At 30.3% G+C, this 11,057-nt stretch overlaps 1 protein-coding gene across 1 annotated transcript; it reads left to right on the top strand.

Annotated features, from left to right (window-relative positions):
• On the top strand, positions 266-3,051 carry LOC18595859 (palmitoyl-acyl carrier protein thioesterase, chloroplastic). The gene is made up of 7 exons (XM_007023975.2): positions 266-585; positions 695-831; positions 943-1,079; positions 1,227-1,340; positions 1,454-1,622; positions 1,757-1,825; positions 2,701-3,051. Exons 1-7 carry the CDS (start codon positions 327-329, stop codon positions 2,944-2,946), a joined length of 1,131 nt encoding a protein of 376 aa, XP_007024037.2. The 5' UTR covers positions 266-326; the 3' UTR covers positions 2,947-3,051.

Below are 11,057 nucleotides of genomic sequence, written 5' to 3'. Positions count from 1 at the left end.
AGATGTTGGATTGATGCGCATTGCCTTCTTCCCTTGATAAGAGTTTTCAGAAGTGACAGTTATCTTATCAGGTTTCAATATGAACTTTTTTAATCTTGTTTACATTCAACTCATATCAATTTTAGTTTGTTCTATAATATTTCGCCAAAGATCCCATGTAGTTTCATATACGAATGCTCTGTGCATATTTCAGGTTAACTGTTAACAGTCTGCTCTTTTTAATCTGGACTGATTTCAGTAAAGTTGGAGGAGAAAGTTCCATCCAAGGTTTGATCACATCTGCAGCTTCCAATATTCACCAAGTTCAGTGTTTCCATCTAACTATTATGGCAGCATCTTCAAACATTATGACATCGAAGTTCTTCATGGCGACCTCTCCCTCATCCTGGAATTCAACGAATAAATCAAAGATTTGCTTGCAACAAATCGATAGAAGTTCAAATACGAATGGAAAGATGGTTAAGTTTACTCGAGACAGTAGTTTGAAGGTCAAATTGCAGGCTCAAGCACTGCTTACTAATGACAGTAGAGCAACATCAATGATAGAAAGCCTGAAGGATGAGGAAATGATGACTTCACCACCCGGTACGAATTACTCCTCCATAATGTTTTTCTTCTTCTATCTTTTAGCTTGAATGGTAGAAAGCCTATATCGTTTTGATATGAACACGTGACTAGAATCTTTAATTTGCAGCAACAATGGAACACCTGACAACGGAAGGAAGATTGATAAATGACGGACTGGTTTTCCAGCAGAATTTTTCCATTAGGTCATTCGAGATAGACTCTGAGTACAAAGTTTCAGCAAGGGCTATAATGAATTATTTGCAGGTTTCATAATCTTAATTTCCACTAGAGCTGATTATAATAAAAAATTTACAGTACTTTACTGTATTTGATAATTTGTTGGTCTCCCCTCTTGCCTTTTCTCTTCTTGTATAGGAGTCATCACTTAACCATAGAAAGAAGATGGGGATGTCAAGCGATTCCCTTGTAGGTGTAACGCCAGAGATGATTAAAAGGGACTTGCTATGGATATTCCGTGGCATGTGTATTGAGGTGGATCGCTATCCTTCTTGGTAAGTCAAATTAAACCATTCTTTACGGAGTTATTATTACGTTGATGCAGATAGATAAGTTTAGTTCGAAGTTAATTGTTTAACTGGAAATAACATCATGTTTGAAGAGAAATTACGGGTGGATGACGAGGCCTTTGTGTTTTGAAGGGCTGATGTTGTCCAGATATACCACCGGATCTATACATCAGGAAGGACTGGTTTGCGTTTGGAATGGATTGTCAATGACAGCAAGACAGGCGAAACTCTAGTTCGAGCATCATGGTTAAATATGTTGCCCTAATGATCTGTATATTATTAGTTAACATGCATATTTTTATAGCTTCAATGTCCCTGAATGCTTATTTGCATTGCCTTGTGCTGTTGGCTATGTGCAGCTTAGCTGTGATGATGAATAAGAAAACAAGAAAAACATGCAAGTTTCCGGAGGAAGTCAAACAGGAGCTAAAGCCTTATCTTACGACAGACGCTGAGCCTCTCTTCGAAGCTGACAAAATTTTATGTCCCCAAGTTGGGAAAATGGATAACATCCGAACCGGATTGACTGTAAGTAACGTTGTGTGTTGCCATATGTGATCAATCGGTTTAAGTAATATATATATATATATATATATATATATATGCTAATCAAGGATGTCTTTTTTATGTTTAATTTTTTTGATCATTCCCCAAATATGCAGTCCTGTTGGCATGACCTGGATTTCAATTACCATGTAAACAATGCAAAGTATCTTGACTGGATTTTGGAGGTAAGATCGCCTTTCCAAATTCTTTACCCCGTTTGAAGGTACTCATGCCATGCCTGGTGATTATTTATTTATCTTATTTACCAATAATTTTTAGCAAATATAAATTCATTGCCTTCAAATTATAACTCGAGTGGGTATTACTTATTGAAAAATAAGTTTCAAAAAATGATAAAGTCTCCACTCTTTAACGTTCGTCATTCACTCCATATCTAGCCTCTATTTGAGCTATTATCTTGATTAATGCTCTTTGACTCTAGGCTTGAATTTTTACTATTCGTCCTTCCTGATGTGGCAAAATTTAATTGGACAATTTAAATTTAAGATAAACCAATGAAATTTTATCATATTAGGTGGCACAAATAATGAAAGACAAAAGTGTAAGGCCACAAAAATTTTCTCTTTCCAAAACTGAGATAAAAATCCTAATTAATTAAGAGGCTATTTTTGGAACTATAGCTTTATAATTTATAGGGTTTTCCTACCAATTTAACTTAACAAACATTTTTTTTTGAAAGGCCAATTGAGTATTTGTATTAATGTAATGATTAGAGTACATAATGCTGCTTGAAATCTTTAACTCCGAATATAGGCAGAAAACTTGTTACATCCAAATGCCTACAAAATAACCATTACACCTCCCCTATATGTACACCTTTTCCCACTTATTAGCATACCTAGCTTGTATACATCACCAAGGTTAAGATATTCTAATTTTTATTATTTATACATCATACTATTAATTTTGTCTCTCCATTTTTTGGATTTCAACTATTTTAGCACAGGGAAAAAAATATTGAAGCATACGTTGTATAAACATTATCATTGCATTAATTGTTGGCAAATACTCACCTCTAATTAATTACACTGTTTTTCAGGGTACTCCTACCTCTCTTATACATAGCCATGAGCTTTCTAGAGTAAGTCTCCAGTACCGAAAGGAGTGCTTGAAAGATGATGTGATTCAATCTTTATCCAGAGTTGTTACCAAGGAAACTGGTCTCTCAACGAACAATCAAGAAATTGAATTAGAACACGTCCTCCGTCTTGAGAGTGGACCGGAACTTGCAGGGGCAAGGACCGCTTGGAGGCCAAAATCTATCTGCCGACAAACTATAAATTAAAGGGGCGCCAAAAGCCTGACATGCACGAACAATAAATAACACTCAGTCTTGTTATTGTTTTTACTATTTGTTTTTAGGTTTAAAATTAAATTAAGGCAAAATATATGTTTGGATACAAAAAGAAAATTCTATTGTGAAATAATTAAAAATTATAACTGTAATTACGATCAAATATATAAAAATGTGCTATTTTACTTTTGTATTTCTTATATTTTAAGTATTTATGCATTTTTTATTAATTAAAATTGTAAACTTTCCCATTTATAATATTTTGCAATATTTTAAGAATTGGAAACAAATACTTACGAAAAACAAGCAACAAAAGCTAAAATAAAATGAAGCCAAAACATTCACAATGTGGTGTAGAACTGTTGAGACAAATTTTACAAAAAAGATGACAAACTAACTTAGATCAAATAACTTAATGATTCTCACCTCTGATAACTACGAAAGAGATGAGAAAATACAAGTTGAAAGATTAAAACTATCAAAACTAAGAATTAAACTAGAACTGAAGCACCTTTCAAAAAAAAAAAAAAAAACTAGAACTAAAGCTAAAGCCAAGAAAACTAAAGAAAAACTTAAAAAATGTAAAGGAAGTTAAATGTGGAGTTTAGTTTCTGGAACCCTTATTTCTTCTTGAAAACTTGTATTTTATTGTAGGTTGAAGGATCCTTAGGTCTTGCTACGTGTAACTTGCAATCGCCCAACTCCTCTACTATCCTGAAAAATGCTGGAGGTGGGTTGATAAATTTTTCATGACCTCTTGAAATCTCGAACCTACAAAAGAGACACAAGAAAAGGAAATGTGTTAAGTTAGCAAACATTTAATTAATGACTTGACTCTTGAAGCTTTAAAATATGAAAAGCTCAAGTTTCCAAACTTGTTTTAGTTAGCTTAGAGTTGCCTTATTATACTGAAAACTCGATCCAACCTTGCCTTGAAGCTTGAAAATCTAAAAAATTCAACTTTTCAAACTTGTTTTAGTTAGCTTAGAATTGCCTTACTAGACTGTAACTCGATCTAACCTTGCCTTCTTACTTCATGTGATGCTTAAGCTTGTGAAGCATCATTCAACTAAGGATACTATCCGTTCTAGTAATCTTCGGATGATTTATGCAACTTAGATAATATCTTAGCCTTTCTTGAAACATGATTTCTAATAAATTTAAGAATATCCCATTGCCTTTAATTTCAACCTTGATCATTGTCAGCCTTGAGTTACTATCAATTAAAATTTTATTACATAAGTATACGTATCAAATAAATAGTATATAAGCAAGCAGAGTATCGATTTTATAGAAAATTAATCTAAAATTTTACTAAGTATTAAAATTAGAACAATTTAATCTTATCCAAACAATCAAAATCAAATAACTAAATTAATTAACTAAAAATTATTAACCAAAATTGAAACTAAAAATAAATATCCAAATAATAACACTACAAGAAAACAGTTTTTTCCCGACGGAAAAAATTCCATTGGAAATTTCAGTCGAAAATCTCCAACGGATTTTCAACGAAATTTTAACAAAAATTTCAACTAATTTTTTCGATGGATTTTCGATAGATTTTCAACGAAAAAAATTTGTTGGAAATCCGTTGAAAAATTTTTTTTTGACAAAAAAAAAATTCAGCCACCACCTTTTTAGACAGAATTTCCAACAGATTTTCGTTGAAATTTTCCAACGGAAGATTTTTTATTGGAAATCCGTCGAAAAGTTTAAAGACTCAAAAAATTTTGAAGCTCAATAAAGTTTTCAAAGGAATTTTCCGTTGGTAATAGTATTATTTTAATTTTTTTCTTAAACTAGTTTATACTTTTTATAAATTTTATTAATCTTTTATAAAAAAATAGATATTAATTAAGACTAAATTTGCCACCAAGGGACATGTTAGTGTAGAAGGCTTTAGTTTGAGGAGACTGGATTGCTAGTATGCGATTTTAGGCAGACAAATTATAACATTTTCAATCCAAGTGAGAATAAAGTCTCAAAATCTGTAAAATATTGCCCATACTTAAAATTATATAGCTTGAATTGTATGTTATTTGCTTGATTCTCTGTCCCATTTGCCATCACTTTGAGAGATAAAAAGTATGCCAATTTAATCAAATGGTTTGGGATAGATTTAAAGTAAGGGCAATGAAAGCTATTATTAGACTTAAATACCATCACTTTGAGAGAGAAAAAGCATGTGAATTCAATTCAATGGGTTGGAAGAGTAGGGCAATGGAACCTATTAGACTTAAATACCATCACTTGGAGAGATAAAAAGTATGCCCATTTCAATCAAATGGGTTATAAGAGGGATTTAGACTAGGGCAATGGAAGCTATTAAACTTTAGTACCATCATTTTGAGAGATAAAATAGTATGCCTAAAGATGGATTTAGATTAAGGGTAATGGAAGAAATAGTAATTGATACTGTTATTAAAATCAATTGTTGAGTTTGACATTGTGAGTCAAGTGATACCAATTTAGATGATCAAATTTAATTAAATTACATAAAAATTTTATNTATGCCTAAAGATGGATTTAGATTAAGGGTAATGGAAGAAATAGTAATTGATACTGTTATTAAAATCAATTGTTGAGTTTGACATTGTGAGTCAAGTGATACCAATTTAGATGATCAAATTTAATTAAATTACATAAAAATTTTATATAATAATTAAACACCATATAAAATTTTTTAAAATTATTTTTTATTAATTGTGCTTTTTTCTTTTATTTGACATACACATAAAAAGAAAAAAAACCTACCTTTGTTTGCTCCACAAAAACTGTTCTCTCACTTTCTTCTTTTTTATTCACACACAGTGGATGTGCACGAATTCTAGGAATTATTTATAAGAATGTTACAAAATTTTAATTCTAAAACAATGTTATTATAAAATTTTTGCTAATAAGATATACTAATTGTTATTGGATTTAATATATATATATATATATATATATATATATATATATATATATATGAGAGTGACTTTTAATTTTGAGATAAGTTCCAATAGAAAATACAACTCTTTTTAAAATTTTCAAGATTGAACCTATAATTTCAAGACAAGTTACATAACTTATCATTAATTAATGAAAAATTAAATTAAAAATCAAAATTACTTATATTACTATGGTGCCCTTGTAAAGTTTATGACAATAAATTTGAATATTTAATTTATTGTTATGAATAAATATGTGAATGTCCATTATATTATGATTCAAGAAGTGCAGACCAAGTCAAACAACTAAAAGACAAGATACAAGAAATGTAATATGATTTGAACTCTTATATAGAATTAGATTAGGACTATGATTCTAGGGGTTGTTAGCCTATAAATAGACCCCTTTACTTCATTTGTAAATATACACTTCAATAAGATCTCTTTTCTCCCCCTAAACAGTTTCTTTCTTCTCTTTAATTATTCTTTCAAGTTATCTTTAGTTGTTCTTTTAAGTTATTTTTCATAACACGTTATCAGCACGATTTTGGAATTATTTTGTTTTCATCATCTTCAAGCTTCAAAAGGATTTCAAAGATTCGGTTTTGATTTATAGTTTTAGCAAATCAGGTAAGTGTTGCTATTATTTTGTTTTCATCATCTCAAGTTGTGAAAGAATTTCAATGGTTGATCTTTAAGTTTTGGTTGTAACAAAATCAAGTAAATGACTTGATATCTCTTTAGCATTTCTATTCTCTTCAAATCAACCTGAATATGAATTTTACTATCATATAGTATATATTATATTCTATCCCTTGGTTGGAAAGTGAATTTGCTATTATATAGCTATTAATGAAAAATCATAATGTCCATTCCCTGAAGTGAATGTGACAAACGAGCTACTAATAAAACAAATTATAAATTTGTCCATTCCCTGAAGTGAATGCAACATCATTTAATAATTATGGTCATGGTCATGAATCTATCTATTCCCTGAAGTGAATGCCACATCATTTAATAATTATGATCATGGATATGGAAGAAGTGGATAATAATTTTACCATCAGAATTTAAGAATAATTTTACCAGTAGAAGTGGATGGATAATTTTACTATTAGAATCTAAGGATAATTTTGCCACCGGAAGTGGATGGATAATTTTGCCACAAAAAGTAGATGGATAATTTTACCACCAGAAGTGGACGAACACCCATCAAAAAATGGATGAATACTTTCAACCCACCAGAAGTGGATGAATAATGAAAATATAAAAATGAAAAAAAAGGAGGAATATAGAAAACATAGTCATTGATGTGGTATGAAAGATCATTGGTCACGTACTTGTTGTACGTCTTAAATTTTATCGAGTATCACTGAAAATTAAAATATCTTTTGATGATTTTAATCATGGCCAAGTTGATATAGCACATCAAGATATTTGTCCATCTTGAAAGAGAAATTGATTACATGATTGATAATAAAAATATCTATTATTGATTTTATTGTCCTGAAAAAAGAATTGATCATTTGATTGATAATAGAAATATCCGAGAATGAACTTAATAGTAATTGGTATATTTAGTATAACTATATTATGAAAATGCTTTAATATGTTTTCATTATATTTAAATGATATATTCTTATTGTGTGTTTTAATTCTATATTTAATATTCTTTTATGTTAACTTGCAAGTTTCTTATTGTATATATTTTATTTTATTGAAGAAAATATAGATATTAATCTTGTTGGATCTAAGATCAATAATGTAAATATATGTCCAGCAGACATTGCTACACCACACACTATATTTAAAGACAATAAATATTTTTTGTACTTGACAAAAAAAATCAATGTCAATTCAATATCTGGTAGTACAAGATTAATTGAAGGTTCTAGAAGAGCTAATATTTTACTACCTTGAGGAATAAAGTAATAGAGGATGTATTATTTTCTATTAAGTCTCAAAGAAGTTTATTAAGTTTGAAATATATTCATCTGAATATATATCATATTGAGACAACAAATGAAAGAGACACTTAATACCTCTATATTACAATTATCTCAAGTAGAAAGTATGTATTGAAAAAAAATTACTCGTTCTGTTTTCAAAATTAAACTATACAAATATTAGAATAATTGAAACTCATAGTAAACTAGAAGTTTACTAATGATTTTAATATTTGGCATGACCAGTTGAACCATCCTGGATCAATAATGATGCAAAAATTATTGAAAATTTATATGATCATTCATTGAAAAACTAGAAGATTTTTCAATCTAATGAATTTTATATGCTACTTGCTTTGAAGGCAAATAAATTATAAGGCTATCACCAACTAAAGTTGGGACTGAATTCCCTAAGTTTTTGAATAATATTCAAGGTTATATTTGGATTCATACATCTATCTTGTGAACCATTTAGATATTTTATGGTTTTAATCGATGCATCGACTAGATGGTCACATGTGTGCTTATTATAGCTTGCAATTTGGCATTTGCAACCATTCATTTTCAAGCACATTTTCTTGGTTATGTAATCAAGATTATTTGTCTTGATAATGCTGGTGGATATACATCTCAAGCCTTTAATATTGCATATTAGTTGGAATAACTATTGAACAACCTGTTGCTTATGTTTATACACAAATGGTTTAGCAGAATTATTTATTAAACACTTCTAATTGATTACAAGCTTATGAAATTCAAAATCCCAATGTTGACTTGGGGGCATGCCATTTTGGATGCAGCAACATTTGTATGCATCAGGCCAAACGAGTTATTATAAATTCTCTCTATACAATTGGTTTATGGTTAGAAACCAAATATTTCCCATCTAAGAATTTTTTGGATGTGCGGTATATGTTTTAATTGCTCCACCACAACGCACAAAGATGGGTCCTCAAAGGAGGTTAGGAATATATGTTGGATACAAATCTCCATTTGTAATTAAATATTTAGAACTATCGATAGGAGATTTATTTATGACAAAGTTTGTCAATTGTTATTTTGATGAAACAATTTTTCCAACATTAGGGGGAGAAAATAAGTAGCTGGAAAAGGAAATATTTTGGAATACATTATCATTATCTAGTTTTGATCCTCGCACAAATCAATGTGAACAAGAAGTTCAAAAGATAATTCATTTACAAAATATAACAAATCAGTTGCTAGACGCATTTACTGACCTACAAAGAGTAACTAAATTTCATATACCAGCTGCAAATGCTCCAATCAGAATTAATGTAGGACAATCTATTGTTGCTAATGAGTCTAAGACATGCCAGAAGCATGGAAGACCAATCGGTTCCAAAAATAAAAATCCTCGAAAAAGAAAAGGAGCAAATATTCAAGATGGTCAAGAAGAGGAAACAAAAACTCCAGAAGAGACCCCTAACATAATTTCAGAAAAAATTCAGGTACTTGAAATTAGTGAAAATGAAGAGATCTCAATAAATTGTGTCATGACGGGAAAAAGATAGAATCGAAATGAAATAAACGTTGACGATATTTTGTATATAATATAGAGCTCAATATTATTAAAGAAAAATGAGGATCTTGAACTTATATAAATTATTGGCCAATGTGGAAAGACGCAATCAAAGTGGAATTGAATTTAATTGCAAAAACGTGAAGTTTTGGGACCTGTAGTCCGTAGGCCAAATGGCGTAAAACCAGTGGGATATAAATGGGTATTTGTGCGAAAATGAAATGAGAAAGATGAGATTGTGAGATATAAAGCACGGCTTGTCACTCAAGGTTTTACCCAAAAGCCTAGTATTGATTATGAAGAGACATATTCTCATGTGGTGGATGCAATTACATTTCGATATTTAATTAGTCTGGCAATACATGATAAGCTTGAAATGCGTTTGATGGATGTAGTTACAGCCTATTTATACGGCTCACTTGATAATGATATTTATATGAAAATCCCTGAAGGATTTAAGTTGCCTGAAGCACAAAATTTGAAATCTCAGGAGATTTATTCGATCAAATTAAATAAATCTTTATACGGATTAAAACAATCCGGACGCATGTGGTATAATCGCCTTAGTGAATATTTGTCGAAAGAAGGCTATAAAAATGATCTAATATGCCCATGTGTTTTTATAAAAAGATTCATATCTAAATTTGTGATAATTGCTGTTTATGTTGATGATCTAAACATTATTGGAACTTCTAAAGAGTTATCAAAAGCCGTGGATTATTTAAAGAAAGAATTTGAGATGAAAGACCTTGGAAAAACAAAGTTTTGTTTGGGTCTTCAGATTGAACACTTGACAAATAGAATTTTGTTCATCAATCTAATTGTATAGCAAAAGTGCTAAAACAATTTTATATGGAGAAAGCATATCCATTGAGTTCACCAATGGTTGTAAGGTTATGAGATGTGAAAAAAGACTTTTCCTACTTCGTGAGGATAATAAAGAACTTCATGGTCCTGAAGTACCGTATCTTATTGAAATTGGAGCATTAATGTATATTGCTAACAATACATGACTTGATATAGCAATTGTTGTGAATTTATTAGCAAGATATAGTTCTTTTCTAGCTCGAAGACATTGGAATGGAATTAAACATATACTTCGATATCTCCGAGAAACAATGGATATGGCTTATATAATTCAAATGCATCGAAATAAAATTTAATTAGTTATGCAGGTGCAGAATATTTATTTGATCTACATAAAGCTCGATCCCAGACAAGTTATTTGTTCACATATGGAGGCATGGCTATTTTATGGCATTTTATAAAGCAAACTATAGTTACTACTTCTTCTAGCCATGCAAAAATTTTAGCAACTCATGAGCAAGTTGTGAATGTGTCTGGTTAAGATCTGTAACTAAACATATTTGAGAAATGTGTGGTTTGTCAACCAAGAAAGAAATTCCAACAACATTATATGAGGATAACACTGCTTGCATAGCACAGTTAAAGGAAGGATACATTAAAGGTGATTGAACAAAACATATTTCTCCAAAATTCTTTTTCACTCGTGACCTTCAAGAAAAAGGTGAAATTAGTGTTCAACAAATTTAGTCAAGTGACAATCTAGCAGATTTATTCATTAAAGCCCTTCTTATTGCAACATTTGAAATGTTGGAATGCATCATTTTAAAGATTTCTATAATGTAGCCATTAGGGGGAGTAAAATACGCACTGTACTCT

Source organism: Theobroma cacao, chromosome 6 (genome assembly GCF_000208745.1).
Source record: "Theobroma cacao cultivar B97-61/B2 chromosome 6, Criollo_cocoa_genome_V2, whole genome shotgun sequence".
Lineage (NCBI taxonomy): Eukaryota > Viridiplantae > Streptophyta > Magnoliopsida > Malvales > Malvaceae > Theobroma > Theobroma cacao.
The sequence above is the reverse complement of the archived record's forward strand: the minus strand, read 5'-3'. Positions and strand labels throughout refer to the sequence as shown.